Source organism: Aristolochia californica, unplaced genomic scaffold (assembly GCF_029961685.1).
Source record: "Aristolochia californica isolate CCGP_79_NKW_82.1479 unplaced genomic scaffold, dmAriCali1.0.hap1 SCAF_2, whole genome shotgun sequence".
Taxonomy (NCBI): domain Eukaryota; kingdom Viridiplantae; phylum Streptophyta; class Magnoliopsida; order Piperales; family Aristolochiaceae; genus Aristolochia; species Aristolochia californica.
Genome location: NW_027181881.1, coordinates 44534621 through 44556400, shown reverse-complemented (window position 1 = coordinate 44556400; position 21780 = coordinate 44534621). Strand labels below are relative to the sequence as shown.

At 39.8% G+C, this 21780-nt stretch overlaps 4 protein-coding genes across 6 annotated transcripts; 3 read left to right on the top strand and 1 right to left on the bottom strand.

Moving 5' to 3' along the window:
* The first annotated feature begins 1244 nt into the window (after positions 1 to 1244).
* Positions 1245 to 4838, top strand: LOC137956289 (uncharacterized). 2 transcript variants are annotated; one of them, XM_068803719.1, is made up of 6 exons: positions 1245 to 1858; positions 2580 to 2714; positions 3357 to 3478; positions 3638 to 3678; positions 3758 to 3856; positions 4029 to 4838. In XM_068803719.1, exons 1-6 carry the CDS (start codon positions 1402 to 1404, stop codon positions 4201 to 4203), a joined length of 1029 nt encoding a protein of 342 aa, XP_068659820.1. In that variant the 5' UTR covers positions 1245 to 1401; the 3' UTR covers positions 4204 to 4838. The 2 variants fall into 2 exon arrangements, with proteins under 2 accessions (XP_068659820.1, XP_068659822.1); XM_068803721.1 differs by lacking the exon at positions 2580 to 2714.
* A 2424-nt stretch (positions 4839 to 7262) lies between these two features.
* On the top strand, positions 7263 to 8247 carry LOC137957317 (uncharacterized protein At4g22758-like). The gene is made up of 2 exons (XM_068805071.1): positions 7263 to 7820; positions 7923 to 8247. Exons 1-2 carry the CDS (start codon positions 7412 to 7414, stop codon positions 8084 to 8086), a joined length of 573 nt encoding a protein of 190 aa, XP_068661172.1. The 5' UTR covers positions 7263 to 7411; the 3' UTR covers positions 8087 to 8247.
* A 461-nt stretch (positions 8248 to 8708) lies between these two features.
* LOC137955743 (histone deacetylase HDT1-like) lies at positions 8709 to 11457 on the top strand. Of its 2 annotated transcripts, XM_068802842.1 has the most exons (10): positions 8709 to 8888; positions 9505 to 9575; positions 9655 to 9863; positions 9980 to 9996; positions 10091 to 10135; positions 10260 to 10456; positions 10542 to 10628; positions 10735 to 10819; positions 10909 to 11050; positions 11171 to 11457. In XM_068802842.1, the coding sequence occupies exons 1-10, from the start codon at positions 8876 to 8878 to the stop codon at positions 11232 to 11234; spliced, it is 930 nt and encodes a 309-aa protein (XP_068658943.1). In that variant the 5' UTR covers positions 8709 to 8875; the 3' UTR covers positions 11235 to 11457. The 2 variants fall into 2 exon arrangements, with proteins under 2 accessions (XP_068658943.1, XP_068658944.1); XM_068802843.1 differs by lacking the exon at positions 10091 to 10135.
* An 859-nt stretch (positions 11458 to 12316) lies between these two features.
* LOC137956495 (phosphoribosylaminoimidazole-succinocarboxamide synthase, chloroplastic) lies at positions 12317 to 17558 on the bottom strand. Its single transcript, XM_068804019.1, has 12 exons — positions 17160 to 17558; positions 16969 to 17070; positions 16344 to 16473; positions 15564 to 15656; positions 15400 to 15488; positions 15218 to 15298; positions 14344 to 14433; positions 13803 to 13892; positions 13283 to 13333; positions 13072 to 13118; positions 12853 to 12910; positions 12317 to 12698 (listed from the first exon to the last, which is right to left on the bottom strand). The coding sequence occupies exons 1-12, from the start codon at positions 17424 to 17426 to the stop codon at positions 12642 to 12644; spliced, it is 1155 nt and encodes a 384-aa protein (XP_068660120.1). The 5' UTR covers positions 17427 to 17558; the 3' UTR covers positions 12317 to 12641.
* Between the last annotated feature and the right edge of the window lie 4222 nt (positions 17559 to 21780).

The following is a 21780-nucleotide window of genomic DNA, read 5'->3' as shown; positions in this document are numbered from 1 at the left end:
ATCTTTTAAAGTTAAATCTATCAGAATATCTTATGAATAAACTTATTTTTTTGTTTTTACTATACTTTAAACATACTAACACTAAAAAGTAATTCACTTTGATATTTTAAAAGTGCACTAACCAACCTTATAAAAAATAAATACACAGACTTGAACCCAGACAAAATCTCTTATCATAAAGCATCAATGTAAAAACTGCTCTCAACATTTCGAAAAAAATCAAATCCAAAACAGACTCTAAATTTTGACTTCAAATTCCATCAGCTGTTTCTAACTTAGGATAATGTTTCTGGTACAACAACTCTGCATACCGATACCTGCTCTCGTTTTCTTTACCAAGCACCAAATGAAACAAGGATCTGGCCAATCGCCGTCGCCGTCGATCAACTTGTTTCTCCGAATTCGTTCGGTAAAGTGCTCTGGCGTCCTAACCCTTTTCCCTTTGGGAAGTAACAGTCAGACCCACCAACCTCCTCCTGCTTGCTCAGAGAACTCTTTCTTGTCTTCTGCTTTTCAGAAAGAGTTCTCATACGTTATATATTACATTTCTTAATCGCATCAAAGCTTGCAAACCAAATACTTTTTCACGGTAGAATGCTGAGATGTTGTCGAGTTTCTGTAATTTGAGATTTAGCCGAGTTAACTCGAGTCGGTAATGTCCGACACCGAGTTTTACCTGATACGAGATCAGATATCGGAGATCACCTTGTCGGGATGCTACATTTGGATCTTAGTTCCACCTACGTCTTGAATCATTGATCATCAAACGATGCCAAACCGTTTGATCTTAAAATCAATGGCACAGATTTAACTACAAGGGGATCCAGAAATGGCTTTTTCTCTGCCGGAAAAACCAAGGTCGTAATCTCATTTTTAATAGGCTGAAGCTGGGAATTGGGATTAAACACTTTCCGCTGGTCTTCCCGTGGAATTATTAATAACAGACGTAGAGAATCTTAATTCCTAAATCAATCGGAGCGTAATGTAAAGAGATTTCTTATTGGTTAACTTGACTTTCCGCGCTCACGTGTTCGGTTCGAGGAAAGTTATTTACCTCATTTTCGTTGGAAAGGGGTGTAAGCACTCATGGTAACAAGTTTGGGACGTACAAATTTTCAGGGGAATATTACGGATTCCTCAGCAAGCGGGCAGGGACTGGTCCCACGAAGGGGCCAAGTAAGTGAGCCCGTAAGAGTGGTGACCGCGACTGTATCCTTTCCACCCTGGTTGAGACTTGAGGTTTCAGCCGCCACAAGTTTCCTATTTCTGTGGAAAATTAGCAGCGCAGAGAGAGGTGAGAGGTGAGAGGTGAGGGGGATTCATGTTCGTCGGTGATGGTAGCTGAGGTTTAGACGGAGAGAGGGAGAGTGGCCGTGGCAGGCGGCGAAGAAACTGCCGGTGATGTTAAGCGAGGTTCTCTGCGCGCGGCCCAGACCACCAGGGTTCGCCTCTCCCGTCCCCGTCGACGAGCGGCTGTCTGTTTCCCTGCGTCCGACTTCTCCTGTCGGCGACCAGACGCGGCGCCGATGCAGCTACGGGTATCTTGGTGGCGCGGCGTTGTTGTGGCAAGCGATATTGCCCTGCGGTGAGTTCCGCCGGGAAATTTTCCGCGCGAGGAAGGCAGGGACCGGCGTGAAAGAGGAGGGCTCGTGGAACGCCGCTTGGGACGCTCGACCAGCGAGGTGGCTCCACTGCTCCGATTCCGAGTGGCTGCTTTTCGGCATTTGCCCCTACTGCGGGCCGTTGGATTGCCTCCCCTGCCATGATCATGAAGAAGAGAAGGAGGACGAGAGCTCCGCTCCGGCTCAAGCGACAAACCCTAGCGACAGTGGCATTGCCTCCAGTTATAGGATTACAGGTATGTTTTCTTAACAAATTATCGATTTTCCTCTTCAGCTTGATTATTTCATTATGATTGTTCTGGATATTTTTGTATGTGATGGCCCCAAATCGATGCACTTCGAGGAAGGTGCTGAACAATGGGTTGTTGAGGCCGATACAGATAGTATGATACGACATGCGTGAATTCTAGCTAACAGATGATGAGCATAGTTGAAAATTTGAAGTTATTTTTGCAATAAACTTGATCTGAACAGGGGAAAAGTCCGATGAGTATCGGTGCAAAATATTTCTATTCTACTTTTCGATTAAGGCTCGAAGAGAAAACGGCATAAGAAAAAACATGAGGAACTGATTTCACACAATTGCTACCAGCCCGGCGTTAATCTTGGTGAAATACGTTGTTTAATGGGGGTTATGTGTGTGAAGGTGCCTGTGCAGGTCTACATCATACATAAGCCAAACGATTTTCATTGGACAAGGTTATTGATAACAGCAAGTTGCAGCTGGTGTATGAGTGTAGTTTCATAAGGTTATAGGGAAGGGCCTATTTTATATATATATACGATGTATGTCAAAATGTGTCTCACTATTTTATTAGGAAGTTACAACCCAGCGAAATATCCTAACACCAGCCTGGAGCTACTTTTGTGCACATCGAATCCAAATATCTTGCTTCTATTTTCCGGCCCATCTGCTGTTCAGTTGTGGCTTCATTGTCTTATCTTCTTTTGCTGCAGACAGTGCAAGACTTGTAGCAAAACCTTGTGCCATGCTGGTGATTGCCGAGCCTTGGTCTTTTTGTTCTCTGCTGTATTCCAAAAAGGCAATTGGAATGCTGTATGTAGCTCTAAATAGTAATCGGGCGACACCATGTAAGTTATTTGCTCATTGATGTGAGCCATATCTTTCACCTCTGTCCTGTAATTTATAGGATTCCATTAAAATAGTGATGCCCATGCCTCCAAAAGCCTTTGTAAGGAACCACTAGGGAAGTTGTCCTTTGTAAGGAATTCATTAACATTACGAACCACTTAAGGAAGATCCAACACTTCTATGGAGAACTCCCCAGTATGCTTCTCTAGTTTGGGTAAATGACCTAGTCTCTGGTGCCCTCAATTATGATGAAAAAGAAATTATACTTAATGGATGCTGTTTAATGTAAAGGAAAATGTGCAAATGGGCTTGAAAGGGTATAAAGACTTAAAAGAGTACGGCATCATTTCCATGCAAGTTTAGGTGCACAGTTTTCTAGTTTAGTCTTAGAGCTGAATGTATAAATTTGATTTCTTGCTCTTTTTTTATTATTTTCTGATGCATTCACGATTGATGAGCTTTTTTTTTTTTTTTTTTATCAATTTTGAATCAGATGTTTAGTGTTCAAGATAATAAGTAATTATTGTGTAGAAGATGTCAATCCTGTAAGTATGATAATTTCTCAGAGAGTAAACTTGGGTGTCTGAGGCATGAAACTTTATGAATAGCAAGGTTAATCGTGATCTTAATTGGTTCTATAGGCATGACTGCTGATGGTCGATGTCTTTTTAGAGCCATTGCTCATGGATCATGCTTGAGGAATGGGAAAGAAGCTCCTGATGAAACCCAAGAGCAAGAACTAGCTGATGGCTTAAGAGTTCAAGTCAGTTCCCATATTTTTATTTTTATTTTTTAAATTTATGAGTTGTTGTCATTCAAGACACTCCATTAGACTACGGGCTTCTTATTGTTTCTTGTCACCATTTTCAAATAATAATAATAATAACACTAATTTTCTGAATGTCGAACTTTTTCTATTCAGGTTGCTGATGAACTCTTAAAGAGGCGCAAGGAAATTGAAAAGTGAGTCATAATTTCGTTTATAATATCTTTGAGATGGTTTAAACAGTGAATTACTTACCGATCATTTGCTTTGCACCAGGTTCATTGAAGGAGATTTTGATGAATATGTGAAGAATATACAGCAACCTCAATCTTGGGGAGGAGAGCCCGAGTTGGTCGTGGCTTCACATGTTCTTAGGTGTGTTCCAATTACTACCACCCATTCAATCTCCCTTTTCCATTATTTCCTCTCATCATAAGGTGCAAGTCAGTGGTTGATTCTTTTTTTCTTTGGCACGTTAACAATCTTAGGGAATGTAAATTTATAAATTATTAGGTATTAAGCAATTTCTTTTCTTCCACGAGTGCAGAATGCCAATAACAGTATTCATAAAAGACAAAAGCTCGGGCAGCTTTGAGAAAATTGCAAGCTACGGTCAGGAGTATAAAAAAGATGGGGAGATGCCTGTTGAAGTGTTGTTTCATGGTTATGGGCACTACGACCTTTTGGAGTCCATTTCTTGTTTAAATACTGAAAAAAAGTAGAATCTGGAAAGAAAAAGAAATTTTGTAAGACAATTTCAATGTGAGCTGTATGTAGGTTAATAAATAAAGTTGCAATAGCTAATAAGCTTGAGAGACCCCAGAAACAGATGAAAGGGTTTTGCGCTGGGGAAGTTTACCATCGTACTGGTAAATACATATTTGTTGCAAGTAAAAGTTGAGAAACCTTAATGTGGGTATTTACTACCATATGATTTGGCTTTGGCTTAGGAAAGGTGCTCTGCAAGCTGGGATGAGAAATCAAGTGTTGGTTCTATAAAGAACTACTCGACTGAGATTTCTATTGATGATTGAACCCTTTTGTGTTGGAGTTGTTTGTGGGGGTTTGAGATAGAAAGGTCGGTGGCTGTTGCTTGAGGAAACAGAACTGCAATGAGAGTTTCTCCATAATTCATGGAGATTTGGGCACTTTTCTAGATAACAGCTCAGAGGACGAGAAAAATAAACATGGAATTGTCAAAGCGTAGAAGAAGAAGGTTCCTTTAGGGAGGGCAAATGTTGAGCAGAGCTCTATGGTAGTTTCAGAGTGTAACCAAGGTTAGGCTTGGTCGGCATTGTAGCCATTTTTACTGTACATAAATAAAAGCCACTCCATCTCTACTAGGATGGTTTCATCATCTTGTTGATTCTATGTTTCTCTGTCTACTGATGAGTCGTACTAGAAATCTTTGATTCATGGCTGCTCTCTCACCAATTTCGAAAGTGAGTAGCAAAATTCATCTATTCGTTATACTTTTAACTTGGTGCCATATTCGATAAGACTTCTTCAGGCGTGTCTCAGTGTGAGACTGAGAAGCCCAAATGACCATTAGATTTGGTCATATTCTTAACAACATGAGAACTCTTAACTTAAGAACACACTACAGTTAGAAATGTAAAACTGAGACTATAAAGTATAAACATTATTAACAAATAACAATTATTTTAAAACGTTGCAGCAGCTTCTAAATTCAATGGGTTGATAATATTCATATTAGTGTCTTCAATTTTACTGTTATTCTTAAAAAAATTGAAACTTTCATTCAATCTCGTCAAAATTGGACCCAATCGGAAACAGATCTTATTTCCAGTTCTTATTTAGGCAAGAATTGGGTGACTTAAAAGGGACACTAATCTGTGTAAGAAACTTAAAAAAAACAATTAGAAGACCACATCAATTGATTTATGACCCCACTAAACGTTTATAACCTCGAGTTAAAAATTTCACAAGGAATCCAATTTAGTCAAAGTTTTGGCCATTAGAAGATGTTCAAAGGGAGGGACACCTACCTACAAGTGTTTAAAAAAATTACTCTACCTAATATTTTAAACTAAACAGACAGAAGAAGTCCCAATGTTTTTCTTCTATTGATGTGATTTGCAAAAAGGGAAGAGGTGACGAAGGGCCAGCCAGCCTTTTCCACTTTTTCTCCTTTAGTTCAGGACCATGTGGAAAGGGATGGTAGCAAAATACTCTTAACTTGCTTTAATCATTTATGTTTTTTTAAGGGAAAAGAAAAAAGATCTTCCTTTTCATTTAAATTCAGAAAAAAAATTGAGTATAAACTTAATTCCATTTAAGTTAGGTATACCTAATTTGGATTTGGATGTGGAAGTTGAGAGTGAATCCGATCTGCAAGCACCAATCCTTTCAAATTGAAAAAAGGAAGGAGCAAGGAAAGAATCCCAGACAGGTCTTTGAAGGAGTGTATGGACCGAAAGCAGCGGAAATAGTTCAGCTCAATCATCAATTTCAGATTCAATTAACACTCCAAATGAAAGTGAAGTGTGTGATGATCCAGAAGCTCGTGTTGGCCAAGTTGGACTTCAACTCGTCCCAGTGGCCGACATGGGATGAATCTGCCAAAACACTCCCCGTCATCCGCATAGTTTTCATCACATACCAGCGTTTCATCCGATCGTCTATCATTTTCAGCTGCGAGACCGCCTTCGATCAAAGAAAACGAAAATGTGCGTAACATGTAAATTGTCTCTTTCTCGTCTATCGAATACGAAACGAGTAGGAAAGACTAAAAGAGGGAGCAGCGGTGTCCAGCTCTTGTCCAGAATTGCGGCGGAGAAAAATCGACTTCTCGATTCTCCGGTCAGAGAGGGACGCTTTTGGAGTGTGGCTGCGGCCACAGAGATGGGTGGCTTCTTCCTTTTGTCATTCAGCGGAGAGATTGTTCATCTTTTTCACTATTTTGGGAAAACTCAACAGATGGGAAGTTGGAAAAATTAGGTTAGACAGTTGATACGGACTCCTTCATTCACCACGTGGCCCCACTCGTTCCTCTCCTTCTCCGCCGTCAGATCGCATTCATCGTTCTTAGGTCGCACCTTGCCCAATACACTCCTACCCTGTAAACGACAAACTCTGTTTTGCCGCACCTTAGCGTGTAGAAGACCGAGTATCACCCGGATGCATCCCACCTGCCTTCCGATTCTGGGCCCTACCGGTTGCCACGCAACATGTCACGCGGTCGCGCGACTAATTGGACTCCAAATCGGAGTTGGATTACTGACGTATCCGATTTTCGACGGATCGGATCTAGTTTAGTGATTCCTTGCCAAAACAACAAACTCCGGATCTGAAGTTAGTCTATTCGGAGCTTCTTTATCCGGATCTTTTTCCCGGATTTGGAACTCTATTATAGCATGTTCTCAACTGGGAGGAGCAATTATTAGATTTTGACCCAAACTGGTCCGGTCGTGGTCGTCAGTACAGTAAATGGCTGGCTTCAGTTGAACCGGTGAGATCATAACTGCTCGGTCCAGATGAGTCTAATTACGGTCAACTCAATCAATCGATACTGTCCTAGATGGACTGAAAGACTGCAACCGACCAGGTGAAAGAGAACGGTTTATCAAGCCAAGATTGTGGGCCCGATGTTGGTTCTTCGTCATTTCTTCCTTCCTTCTCTGACTCTGCATTTCTGCACAGAACTTCACCTGCTGTAGCCGGTAACATTTCAATAATGCTCTCAAAGCTACTCTTTTAAATACATCCATCGTCTCCTTGCACGGGTTCATCGGATTAATTCCGGCTCTGCTGAGATTTTTCCATCTGTGGAAACCTTCCTGGCCCTCTGGTTATGCTATCCGAAACAAGGAGAGACACTGAGAGCCGCTGCTCTTATCCAGCTCTTGGTTTCCCTCGCCTTAGGTTCTTTCGTTTCCGCCGATTGAGGTCTTAAGCGTCGCGGTAACGATGCCGACCGCTGGTTCCAAGGCTCGGAAACAACAAGGTTTGGAGGAGAGAGGCCGGGTCGGGAGGTTGACTGAGAAGGCCAAGTCGTTTCACGGAAAGCTGCCAACGGCGACGGTGGAGCTCCGACGGCCTAAGACGCAGCCCGATCTTCGAAGCGCTCCAGGAGTAGTACTCTTCCCGTCGTCGCCGTCGCCAGGGAATCTTGTGCCTCGCTTGACGAAGGTGCTGGTGAACGTCACAGTCAAAGGGAGCTTGGGGCCTGTGCACGTGGTGATGTCTCTCGAATCGACGGTTGGAGATCTGATCGCCGCGGCCGTCCGGCAATATGCGAAGGACGGCAGGCGGCCACTGATTCCGACGGCGGTCCCTGACGCGTTCAACCTCCATTATTCGACGTTTAGCTTGGAAAGTAAGCAACTGTCCTCTCATCGTTTCTTGAATTAGTGGACTGCCACCATCTAAAATCAAGACTTGGCTGACAAGAAAATATTTTATTGACTGATTTCATCAGGTTTGGATCGAAACGAGCAGCTGATCGCCCTGGGCTCGAGGAACTTCTTTCTGTGTCCAAAGCCCGCTCAAGCTGCCGTTGGAACATCTAGTTGCTCTCGCGAAGCTGAGAAAGCTCCAACAGATACTTTTTCTTGGACGAAGATCATGCGTTTCCTGCTGTAAAACTCTTTCGTCCTCAACATATTCCCAATTCGCTTGGCAAAGACATGTATATACCCATATTCCCTAAAATTTATCTCATGTACACCATATTAGTGTTTTCCCAGTTGTAGACCTTAGTCGTGTGGGTTCAAAATTCAAATTAAATACTACTGTATATAGTCTTGTTCATGTGATTGGGAGAAAAGAAACTGAGTTTATTTGTTTTGTTACTCGTTTTATACGAATAGATAATAACTTATTATGTATATGATTTTCGGCAAGTAAATAGGTAAGTGCATAGATAGTTTAATATATTATTTTTAAATATCATAAAACATGAAATAAATTAGCTAAAAATAAAAAAATTAAATTAAACAACAACATGTCATAAGATTTATAAAAAAACTATACAATATGAAAAATAATAAAACTAATAAAATATATTTATAATATTAAAAATATTTTATTATCCTCTATTCATTTTCATTATAGTATTGGTAATATCAATTTATGTATTTCTTGAATGCTCAAGCGTGGGTGTTTTTGTCCCACGATTTTGTGCACATTAGCATCAAATTGAAGTTTTAGTATAAGATGTCCGAAACCCTTTTAACTTGGAGGTGCTATGAGCAATACGTACCCTTGCACTTAAAAAACCCTAAATATTTGGGGGCGCAGCGGTTAAGAGGATTCCAGACTCCCTATAAAACCCCTCCATCGCCCTTTCATTTTCCACTCTCCCTCACTCGCATTTCCCTAGAGTCTCTCTGCTTCAAATCCCTCCACACCTCTTCTCCTCCTACAGTAGCAATGGAGTTCTGGGGTGAGTATTCTTTGTTCGCATTTGACGGCTAATCCGTAGTAGCTGTTACGCCTTTTTCTTTTTTTTCTTTTTTAAAGTTAAGCTGCGGTATGGATATGTGTATTTCGGTTTTTTTAAAAACGTGGTAGTTCGTCTTTTTTAATTAGCAACTGTTTTCCGATTTGTAATGCTTTTAGTATACGATTGCTGTTCCTTTTATTTATGTTCTCATTTATGCTTCTCCCCTGTTATTCGGTATGCCATGTTTTGGCTTGGTTTGCATCTCTTTATTTATGGCTAACCATTGTTAATATGTTTATTTGAATCTTTACTGGTTCTTTTGTTGTATTTTTTCATCTTTATTTATTGCTATGTTATCGTCGTTGCTATGGTTTCGGCATTGTTGGTATATGTATTCTAATTTCCAATGCTGTGAATTAATCTCAAGTGTGATGAGGACAAGAATATTAGAAAATGTTTGAAATTGCATAGTGTTGTTTCTTACTCGCCCTACGGTTGATCATTCATGATAGTTGTACTATTTTGTATTGTTATTTATTTTCAGTACCATTATCATTGAATTTGATGTTCTCCATTGCCTTAGCTTTTTTGTTGTTATCTGGTTTTGGCTGTGCAGGAATTGAAGTTAAACCTGGAGAAACTGTGAAATGTGATCCTGGATTTGATACCTATATACATCTCTCACAGGTTTGATTTTTTCTTAACCTTTATACTTCTGTGGTTTCATTCATTTATCATATTAAATGTTTGCATTCTTGCCTGGTAGGCTGCACTCGGTGAAGTTAAAAAGGGCAAGAGTACCGAACTGGTAATGTCTGTGAAGGTAGATGGTCCAAAAATGGTCATAGGAACACTTGCTCCAGAAAAGTTCCCTCAGGTCTCTTTTGATTTGGTTTTTGAGAAAGAATTTGAACTTTCTCATAATGGAAAGTCAAGCGTCCACTTCAGTGGTTATAAATCTTTCCACGATGACAAATATCCTTCAAATTTTTCTTATGCCTTCCCTTGATGTCCTTTCACTGTTTTATATTCTCTTGCTTTTGTTTGATTATTTGATTTAACTTAACTCGAAATTCTTTCGATGTTTTTACTGCTGAGGATTTTTCTGGTAGGTCTCATATTCTTTACCTATTTTACCTGTTTTCTAAAAAAAATATTTTATTTGTCTTAATTTAATTATATTCTGATCAAAATTATGGCAGATGAAGATTCTGAAGATGACCAAATTGCACCACTTGGTCTTAATGGTCAGATAGATCCATTTTGTCATAACATTTCTCTCGGATGATTAATTATTTGTCTACCAGAAGTAAGCATATATGTTTTTGTTAGTAGGCGGCTAACTAATAAAAAAAATTGACAAAATTGTAGGGATGTCTGATGCAAAACTAGTCTCGTCAAAGCCAGCTGTTGGCAAAGCAAATGCAGTTAAATCTGATTCCAAGTCAAAGGCAAAAGCAGAACCTGTTAAGGCTGAAAAGTCAAAGGAAGACAAAGATGAAGATAATGATGACGATGATGATGACGATGATGATGAGTTTGAAGAAGACGAGTCAGGATCAGATGAGGTATTTGATTTATACGTAGTTGAGAACATTTTTACTCACTCTTGGACTTTAGACAACCATGGAATTAACGTCTTTTCTGGAACAGGACATGACAGAAGACAGTGATGAAAGTGATGAGGATGAGGAGGATGAAGATAGTTCTGAAGATGAGAAGGAAGCCACACCAAAGAAGGTAACTAGAATGTACAACTTATTTCATTGGTAGTGTCTTATTTTACTATGTTTCACTCTAATTTGGTTCCTGTTTTTTTTTTTTTTTGTTTTTTATTTCTGCTTAGGTTGAAACTGGAAAGAAGAGAACTAATGACTCTACTGCCAAGACCCCTGTGCCAGACAAGAAGGCAAAGTTGGCCATACCTTCTGGTTGGAAGACGACTCCTGCCTTGGCTTTTTTAGTAGCTTTTTCTTTTTCAAAATTCTGATGAAAGCTATAACCATGTTATGATTTACAGGTGGTGATGGCAAGAAAGGTGGTCATACTGCAACTCCTCATCCTATCAAGCCCTCTGCCAAGACTCTTGCCAATGGTGAAAAATCAAAGCAGCCCCAGACACCCAAATCTGGGGGTCAAGTGTCTTGCAAGTCTTGCAGCAAGTAAATCATATTGCGTTTCTGTCTAATGCGTAAACTTTTTTTTTTTTTTTTTTTTTTTGTTTCAGCTTTTGCTATTCAAAAAATTGTGAACGATATAACTTACATCTCTTTGGCTGGTAGGACGTTCAATTCTGAAGGTGCTCTGCTATCCCATACCAAGGCAAAACACAGCGCGGACAAATGAAATGAATGTCAGGGGACTTGCATTCCAATTTTTGTAGGTAACTCTTTTGATATGAAATAGGGCATCGATTGATACTGCGGACTGGTTTGGTTTATTTTTCTGTTTTTTTTTTTGCGTGGGTTCTTACTGTTGTTGGTTTGAACCAGATACAAAAACGAGTAGTTCATATTTTTTGATTGCGGCAGATATTTTTAATTCACCTATCGTCTGTCCCTTTGCTCGATGCATGTCTTTGACTTGTGAGTACTAAGGAATTGTTTTCTTTTCTATGCGAATTGATGTGTGACAAGAAAACTCGTCAATTTGTCAACACAAGGGGCGAGCCTTTGTGTAAAGTAATTGAAATTAAATTAAGAAACAATACGCTAATGTCGATTGTTTTATAATTGACGATTGACAACGGCAGGTGTCCATATTTGGTTTTTTCCTCATCTTTAAACGTGAGTAAATTCATTGAGTTAAAAGAGTAAATTGTTGTGTCAAGTCATATGTAGAAATAATGATAATTGAAAGACATACACATCTGGCAAGTGTTCATAGCATTCATTATAGAGAACATATGTCATTCATCAGAGGCAGTTTTTGCAGCAAGGAACTATTTTAGCTATTCATGTATAAGAGGTTTAAAACAGTAACCGGCATCAGGCTTCCAGACTTTTTCCTTTCCACAGGAAGGCATAAACCCCAAGAGGGTCTTGTACCTGATACGAGAGGATGCTACATACGATAATTGGTTCGGTCCATCTGCATCCATCGACTCCACCCGATTAGTTGGTTCGATCCAAACACCTCTGTTATAAGATAGCCGGTCCACATGTGATCACTTTATTGGATCATTAACTGCTTCGGGTATAAACCAACTCCGTGCATGTTTCGTTTTTTATCCAAATGATAAAATACAAGTTCCCACATGATTTCTAAAAAACCTAACATAAGGCAGAAGAATCAAAGACTCGACTGACAGATGCCGACAACTATGAATCGTTAGATCTGCTCTGGACAATAAATAATCAGGATATCATATGCAATGGCAATTTTGGAATTCATAGATCCATTTCAAATAGCATTAAAACCATATGTAACATCGGCTCCAAAATTATAATTTATGTATTTAATGATCGTATACAAGCACAAGCGAATAACTTGGAGCTACTACAACTTGGTCAAATTTAAAATTAAAACAAAACTGAGAGTTGCGGCTTTAAGTTTAAAATTCACCAACGGTTTGCCCATTTGTTGCATCTCAAATTCCTCTCCCTTCTTCCCTCCTGAAGATTTTTGCACCAAAACACTCCAAAATTGAAAACATGGTTTACTTCCTACCTAGTTGGAAGAAAACCCAAATCAAATATAAATTAGTTTCAGGTATATATGCCTTTGACACACCCAAATACTCGTTACCAACTATCATAGACTCAACAAAGCTTGGGAAACATTCCGTGATATCCGGTCGTGAATTGGCTCCTGTACATGATGCACCAATGACAAGCAAGTTATTTACTTAATTATTATTATTTTTAAATGGATGCAAGTTATTTGTTTGATTTTCTATTTGATTCATGCAGCTGTGTTATAAAAGAATTTTGCAGTACAGAACAGGCAGTTTTGATTTATTTACCTTGGTTAGTGGTACCTCAAATCTGGAATTCGTGATTGTTTCATACAGAAAAATGTATCTGCAGGGAAGCCATTAACATTTAAGATCTTTGATACATATCAGAAGCAACAAATGTGGTATTGAACTATTCCTGAATTCAATCACCAAAAGTTGCCCAACAAGGCCCAATACCATGGCAAAAACATTAGTAAATAAATAAAATGAGTGGGGAAGACATACCGCCAAGCTAGTTCACAAACAAGCTCTTCGGGAGCATCTGGAAGGACCTGCATACACAGACCCAAATGCTCAGACCCGTTTTGCAAATGATCCAAAAACAAACAATCCATTGAAACAGCATCTAATAAAGAACAATCAAATAAAAGGATAACACTTTTTCTTTCTTTTTTTTCTTTTTTTGAGAAATGGTGAAAGGATAAAATTGCTTTGCCTCATCCGCATATGGATTGCAGTGATCTTTGAACCACAGCCTCAGAAACTCCTGAAAAAAAACCATTGGTTCAAAGAAATTTTCAAATTACAATAGTAATTATACCATTAAACACAAAAACATTAATACAATTATGCCTTCTCCCTTGTTATAATAATTCAAGAAGCAATATCACTTTTTTCGGTTGATTACCTAAGACAAAAATACTATTTGAGATAAAGATTGACACCATATTGTAAAACTTGAACTAATCAGTCTTATGAAACAGGTCAAACCAAAAGCAGAACCCCAGGAATATCAGATTTATCCAGAATCCAGGATTTAAAAAAAAAAAAAGGCTGTGCCACTTGGATATGAATCATGGACTGCTATAACATACTCTTAAGTTGAAGAACCAACATTACACACAAATGGTCCAAGAGTTTTGTCTCACAGGGATTCTACAGAAGATGAATCCCAAAAATGAGACAATCTGCAACTTATTTTCTAAAGAAACAATGAAAGGAAAATAAAAACTCACCTTGTCAACATTTTCAGGCTCTAGACCCTTACTAAAGCGTTCCTCATAAGAATTAGCAATCCAGTATCTGCTTGAATCAGGGGTATGCACCTGGAGATGACAAAAAATTATCAGGTTCATGAACAATAAATATTTCACGTGAAGAAAAATAAATGTTTTCATCAATTCCAAAAACAATGTGCTTTTATCAAAGCTAGAAAACCAGGATCATATCGGCCAATTGCAACAGGTTCAGCTGGACCTGGCCACAAATCCATATCCAAATGTACAAAAACATGGGAGAAGGTGAAAAATTCGCCAACCCATCCAATTTTGGAGGTTTAACTGGCGAATGATTTGAAACCAGACAGATCTCCTTCCCCCTCCCCTCCTTTGTGTTTCCCCTGCTGCACTGCAGCTAGAAAGGGAGGTCCTCCCCCAACGGGGAATAAAGGGAGAGTGCAGGGCAGTCCTGCATCAAGAGCACGGAAGGAGTTTCTTAACTATCAATTATCCAGAACTGAAAAACATTCAAGTATAGATCCAACTTTGCATATCCAACCTCATCAATTAAAAGCACATCACCATCAGGTCCCTTTCCAAACTCATACTTTGTGTCCACCAATAGCAAACCATGCTCCAAAGCCACTTGCTGCAAATAAAATTTGGTCAGATCCTTTATTATTGTTAAATTGGGTCCAAAGCCCTATCCCAAAATGACTATTCCACTTAGGAAACCTCTTTCCCAGTTAATAAACTCAAGATCTTTGTACTCACTAATTAATGTAGGACTATTCCTTAACACTCCCCCTCACGTCTAGACCATCTTTTATGGCTCTACAAGTGGATAATTTAAGAGTAAGCAGTTTAGGTGTAGGCCCTCTTTTGTGGCTCTACAAGTGGATAGTTTTAGGTGTAGGCCCTCTTTTGTGGCTCTACAAGTAGATAGTTTTTAGGTGCAAGCCCATATATGAGTATCTGCTCTGAAACCATGTTAAATTGGGTCCAAGGCCCTATCCCAAAATGACTAGTCCACTTAGGAAACCTCTGTCCCAACTAAAAAACTCAAGATCTTTGTACTCACTAATCAATGTAGGACTATTCCTTAACAATTATATAATGGAAGGACCTATCCTAGAGATGCATAACTGGATAAAATTACATTGCTAGCTGGCTTACAAAAAGTTAGCTTTAGTTTCTGATTTCAGTGGTTTACAAGATCCATTAGTAGGTAACCAAATTAGAAGATGCCGGTAATGCGCCCGCCCCCCCTCCCCCCCAAAAAAAAAAAAAAAAACTTGAAATTGAGACTTTTATTTTCCTGGAAAAAAATATATTGAAGATAACCACCAGAAGGTTTTTGGAAAAAGACTAGTTCAACTGGAAATTAGAAGAGAATAAAAGAATGTAGCTGAAGATGAAGTAGACTTATGCACCTGACCATATTCAAACAAGCACAAAGCTTTGGTACTTGCTTCATCAAATTCAGCTTGAGTCATGAGACCTAGTTTAATTATCTGGATACAACAGATACAGTTAACAAGAAGACAAAAGTGCCAAGTAAAGAAGATGAAAAAACCAAAGTAAAGAAAAGAAGGGAGCTTTGCAAAAAACTTACATCATGAGGTGTCACTGGAACATCATGATCAGCAGCTTTTGTTGTCGGTGTAAGTATATTCTTTGCAAGCTTTTGATTCTTTCTCAAGCCTATGAATCAACAGGCTGAGAGTCCAGAGAAAGATAACCAGAACAAAAAACTTTGCAAAGAATTGTATCTCATACCATCTGGAAGAGCATTGCCACAATAGTTTCGGACACCTTTCCTATAAACTGTCCATAATGATGTTTCGGTGCTTCCAGTCACAAAGCTCCTAACTAGAGAAAACATCAAATGGATGGAAAAATGTTAAAGAAAGATCAGACCTGAAATCCAAATAAGAGCCATTGTGCAACTTTTGTGCTCCTTAAATAAGAAAAAGTTCTCTCACATTTTGCTTCTTTTTCCTGACAAGGACTTTTTCCAGTGTTGATTTAATACACACACACACACACAAACATAGAGCGGCATAGACGCACATAGACCCACTGCCCCTCTGACGTGGTTGTTGAACCAGAGGCCCAATCAGTATTAATGAAAGACTGTTACAATCCAAAGCCTGTCACATGCTCAAGGATAGACTCTCAGTGCAGACATGAAGCAAGCAAGAGAATGAAATGAACAAAAGTTGTTTCCTGCCAGAATGCTTGCTCACAATATCTCATGAAAAAGATTGAAGCATTGTTTTTGGAGGAAGTGTAGGAGGCAGGGCAGAGAGGGGAGTGATATCCTTGAAAACTCTCATGTGCAGTAAGATTTTCATGATGCTGGATAGACTGGAACACTTAACATAGGTGTTTCCAAATAAAAACTGCAATTAGACAAGGTTGGAAGGAGATTTTCACCTCTTCTTACAAAAATAGATTGTTAAGGACTTTAATCATTTCAACATAACCTTACATATTTATCGAGTTAGCTTTTAACTAGCTAGAATGAACTTGATCAGAAAAAAAAGTATAGCTCACCAACAAACTCAATTGGAAAAACCGAGCACTTTTTTGCTATTGTAACATTCGTGTCAGGAGCCATGACTACTGCATTTGGTGTAATATGCTGAGTCCTCTCGAACCACCACAAGCTTGTCTGGTTAAGAACCTGAAAATTAAGAAAAGGAAAAGTTATGGTCAACGCATATAGATCTTGAAAAGAGGAATTATTAGTAGTACAAATACTGGTAATAAAAATAATAATTGAAAAGACATTTCAACTAGAAATCAAATCATAAAACTTTATAGTTCATACAGAAATCATTTGCGATTTCACTCTGGATCAATCTCTGTGAGTCTAGTGATGAAGATAAGCAGTTTACTCATAAATTATAACGTAAGGCCATTTGTTTTTCTTTTCTTTCTGTTATGACACTTCTGGTAAACCTCATCAAACTTCAAAGGCTCCAAGGTACAAAGCCAACTCCAAGTTTACATGCTTAAGTTCGAAAAAAACAAAAATAGCTCAATTGAGACAACCTTATTACCTATTTCAGCATAGCTTGATATAGACAAGTTATTCAGAAAAAAATAAAAACTCGACACAGACAAAATAATGACATGAAAAAAGCATCACTAAAACCCGAACTCCCCACTTCATTACCTGGCCTTTGAATGGAATTGAAGCGAGAATTCTGTCAAAAGCACTCTGTCTATCTGTTGTAACCAGTACAAGATAATCCCCTGAATCATAGATGTCCCTGACCTACAAGATAATCACTTTCAGAACGGCATCGTCGTAAAAAAATGAAATGAAGAATTAAAACCCGCAGGATAAAAAGCAAAATCAATTACTTTGCCTCTGGTCTTGGATTTAAGGCCAGGAACAGTCTGGTCCAAGTGAGTTTCGGAGAGGCAATTGGAGAGCGATTTCTGAACAGCGGAAAGAACATGCTCTCTATTGCTATTATCCGCAAGAATATTAAGGGACTTTTGACCGCAGACAATACCCATAGCTCGGGAAAGGGGTTTCTGCTTGGTCTTAAGAAGAGGAGTGGCAGATAATGAAGGAAGAAAAGAGGTCTTAGGACGAATTATTGGGGAAAAGGAGGAGGATGCCATTCAGAGGATTAAAGAGCTTCGAGCTTGTTATTGGGAGGGAAAAATCTCTCGCTTGATCAGAGGGCCGCCGCAAGTTCTCTTTTTTAGGAGGGAAGATTGAAAATCTCAAGAGACGAAGAGGTGGCAGGACAGTTTCCGTTTCCGTCTCCTAGAGTGTATATACTTGATTCTCACCAAGTGTTTGAATTATTAAGTATTTAAAATATTATCAAGATATTATTTTTATTTAAGAAAATTATTAAAATTACAATTAAAAAGTGAGTCCAACACTATTGTGGGGCCCTGCTTGCTTCTTTCTTGTTGTGGGGAGAGGTGTCAATAGCCATCCCCGTAAAACATGGGGGAGAAGAGCAACACTTCCCTTTGTTCTATTCCAATGGAGAAAACAGAGATTCTTGTCTCTTTTGTTTTTATAGAGAGGAAAGAGGGGTGGACCTTCCCGCAGGTTGTAGGGTTGGACCCTTTTGTCTCTCCTCCGCCTCCTTTTCTTGTTTTTTTTCTATTTTTTTCCATTAGTTCTTCTCCTCCTTTATTTATGCAGTCGAAAATGAAGAAAATGGGCAATTTAGTTTATGTTAAAGCTTTCTGAAACTAGAAATCCCCGTGCGTCAAAAACAGGACCTGCAGGCCAAGTAAGAGGAATCCTTGGTTTTTTCTTTTTGGTGCGTAAAGACAAAGCTGATAATTTTTCCTTTGAAAGGTTTCAGTCTTCAGTCAGAACTTTTTGCTTCACTAATGTCACTTGGGAGACGACGCTGGAAGGAAGATTCTCTTCCTGAAGCTTACGCAAACCTTTGCCGGCCTGATTTTTTACAACTTTAGGTAAAGAAGAGTAAGACCCGTCGTCATAAGACAGGTAGGTAGGTGCACATTAACAAAATATCTCCATTGCCTTGTTTCAGCACGAAAAAAGGGGTCTCAGTAGTCGCTTTAATTTGCTTTTATACCGAGCCGTGCGTTCATCACCAGCTCCAAATTTTCCTACGGCGCCCTTGGGTTCTTCCTTTTCCCTTCCGAAGAACTTTCGGAAACCCCATCGAACCACACAGATTCCACTCTTCCGAGCGGTCAAGACACGTACACAGGCTTCACACCATACAAAAATTACCCCTTATGATGCAACGTGTGCAGCATTGCCCCACCCATTTCCTCCATGCATTTGATTCCACTCATAAAAAGCTTCTCATGATCCTCAGCCTCAAAGCCTGGATGCCATTGAAGGAGAACAGAGCCCGGATAGAAGCTGTTCGTCGGGAAGCGAGTACCTAGTTGCGATGATTCACAGGAGTCGTTCTGGTTGTGTGTCCCCGAGTTCGTCACCTTTGGAGGAGCCCTCTAAACTGGTTCCCGTCGCTGACAATGCCGTCGAACCGCAGAGAGAAGCTTCTCCGGTCAGAAACCAGTGCACCAGTATTACTGCGGAGGAGAAAATTCTGAAAGACCCAGTAACTGTTGACACATCTGGAGAAGATTGCGGGCGTGAGAGGTTGAAAAGACATAGAGTAGACGTCGCTGGCCGGGTCTGGATACCGGATATCTGGGGCCAAGAGGATTTCTTGAAAGACTGGATTGACTGCTCGGTTTTCGATTGCTCTCTCTTTCCCACTGAAATTACGTCGGCTAGGAAAGCATTAGTGGAGGAAGGGCGGTAAGCGAATGCCGGCGGGTTTCAGATAGAGAACCGGTGCTGAATTACGCTGTACCATGTACCTTTTCGTTTCCGTTTTCGTTTTTTCCATATTCATCGCAGCATCGGATCTCTGTTGATAGAAGAAAAAAGAAACTCAAGACATATGAATATGTTTTCTTTTCTCAATGTTCTTCTATCTGCTTTGGATCTCAATCCCGGAGTATTTGTTTCGATCGTCTATGTATGGATTGATGCTGTGATGGTTTTGTGAAGTTTACATCTTGTAATAAATGATATTGGTTCTGCAAACTGCAAAGTTATATTAAAACAGATTTCACAGGAGTGAGGACAGTCAGTAATCAATATAGCAAAAACAGTTCTGCACAGAAAACTCCATAAGAACACAGAATACTACAAAATAGTTTCTTTTCACCTTTTCTTTGAGTTGTTAGTGTATGATAAATCTGTGATTGCACGCCGATTGGTGCATTGAGCTGCTCGGAAGAATTGTTTCTGATGATTTATTGCTGAATTTATGTACCCGCTGTGTAAAATAATGTGTTCAAACTTCTGAAAAGAGAATTATAAACCCTAATTCTGAGATAAACTCGTTCACAATATTCAATTCAAGCGGGACAATGGAGGTTTCCCTGCGACGATCACAAAGAACTCAGAATAACTTTTTTGAGCCCAGATAACCTGAAACTGTATTTACGTGTATGGAGTACCCATAATCTGATTGATCACGTGAACAGAATAACTTAAAACTACTTTTTTTCCATGATGCGGGTTTCATATGGGTCTAATCATAAACTTTTAGCACGATTTTGTGCTTTATACTGAAGGTGCCAAGAGCGTCAGAGCTGCCCTACGGAGGGGCCAAAGTCTTGTCAGTTTCAACTTTTGGTGATGCATTTCTTGAAGCTGCAAATTGTGCAAAAAGTAATGTGGCGCCACTATGGAGCACGGTGGGGAAGATGAAGCATCGAAATTGATGGATCGTGAGGAAAGAAAGAGGAACTTAATTCCTTTTCAACATATGAAAAAGTTTTAGGGGGGGGTTAGTCAACTTGAAGGACAAGATGATCTTCAACCACATAACGCCCTTCTCTACTTGAAGTCGTTAGTGGAGCGCAGATGAAGCTTCATCTCGATGCAGGGGATGAAGGGGCCCTTCATCTCCACGGTTTAATTTCAATCATGTGGAAGAAGACCCTTTTTGATCTTCTTCGAATTGAAGGACGGGCGACGCCCTCGGCCTCGCTCTCTCTCCTCGCACCCCCCCCCCCCCCCCATCGCGCGTCGTTTTTTCTTTTTTCTTCCTCTCTCCCGCACTCACTTCCCTCTCTCGTCTCCCTGCGCCCCCGACATTGTTCTCGGCCTTCGTCTCCCTGCGTCCCCGACGTTGATCTCGGCCACAATCTCAGTTCCCTTTCGTCTCCGGCTTCAACTCTCGGTCTTCTCTCGGCCTCGCCCTCTCTGTCGCACCCCCTCTCTCGTCTCCGTGACTCCCTCTCTTCTCTCGGACAAGCTCTCTCTCGCTTCTCTCTCTCTATTCCCTCCCGACCTCCCTTTCTTCTTTGTCTTCTCCCTCTCTTCTCCCTTTCGGCCTCCCACTCTCTTATCTCTCTGGCTAGTCTCGATTATTAGGCATCGATTTCACCCTTCGACTTCGGATTTCCCCCTTCGATTTCACCCTTCGGCTTCGGATTTCCCCCTTCGGCTTCACCCTTTGGCTTCGGATTTCCCCTTCGATTTCACCCTTCGGCTTTGGATTTCCCCAAATTTCAGAAGGTATGCCTAAACCCGAATTTTTTTTCATTAAATTAGTATTTTATTTGATTTAAATTTATTTTCAGTGCGTAATTGGGGGTTATTTGTGCATTATTTTGGGATTTAGGGTTACGGTTTAGGGTTTATGGTATTTTAGGGATTAGGGTTTAGGGTTTAGTGCGTAATTAGGGTTTATGGTTAAGGGTATTTTAGGGATTAGGGTTTTAAAGGTTTAGGGGGTTTAGGGTTTTTAAGCTATAAGGTTTTTTGGGTTTAGGGTTTTTAAGCTATAAGGTTTTTTGGGTTTAGGGTTTGGAATTAGGGTGTAGGGTTTAGGGCTTTTAATGTATTAAGTCCTGGAATTGGTGTTTAGGGTTTAGAGTTTAGTAGGTGATAGGGTTTACGGTTTGATGGTTTAGTTTTTTTTTTTATTGTTTGTGTTTCGGGTAAGGTTTAGGCTAGGGGTTTATGGTATTTTAGGGATTATAATTTTTAAGGTTTAGGGGGGTTTATGGTTTTTAAGGTTTAGGGGGGTTTATGGTTTTTAAGCTCTAGGGTTTTTTAGGTTTTTTTTTTTTTTTGGGGGGGGGGGGAGGGGGGGGGGGGGGGGTTTGGGGTTTAGGGTTTTGGGCTTTTAAGGTATTAAGTTCTAGAATTAGTGTTTAGGGTTTTTAGTCCAATTCAAACAAGGTTGAGTCGCCTACACGGGCGTCCATTAGCCAACGAAACCCGACCCCCATCACTGACGAGGTACAGTTCATAGTGACTGCGAAGTTATATGGGGCTCTACCAGAGGTCTTCGGTGAATTTGGATTTGATGTGTGTGTGTTTTCATTGTTTAGTGCATATGCATTAGTGAAAATAATTTAATTAATTTTGAAATGTGTGAGAATGTTGTTGAGAATTTTTGAAGTGCTATGAAATGTTTTTGCCATGTGGTGAGGAGATTCG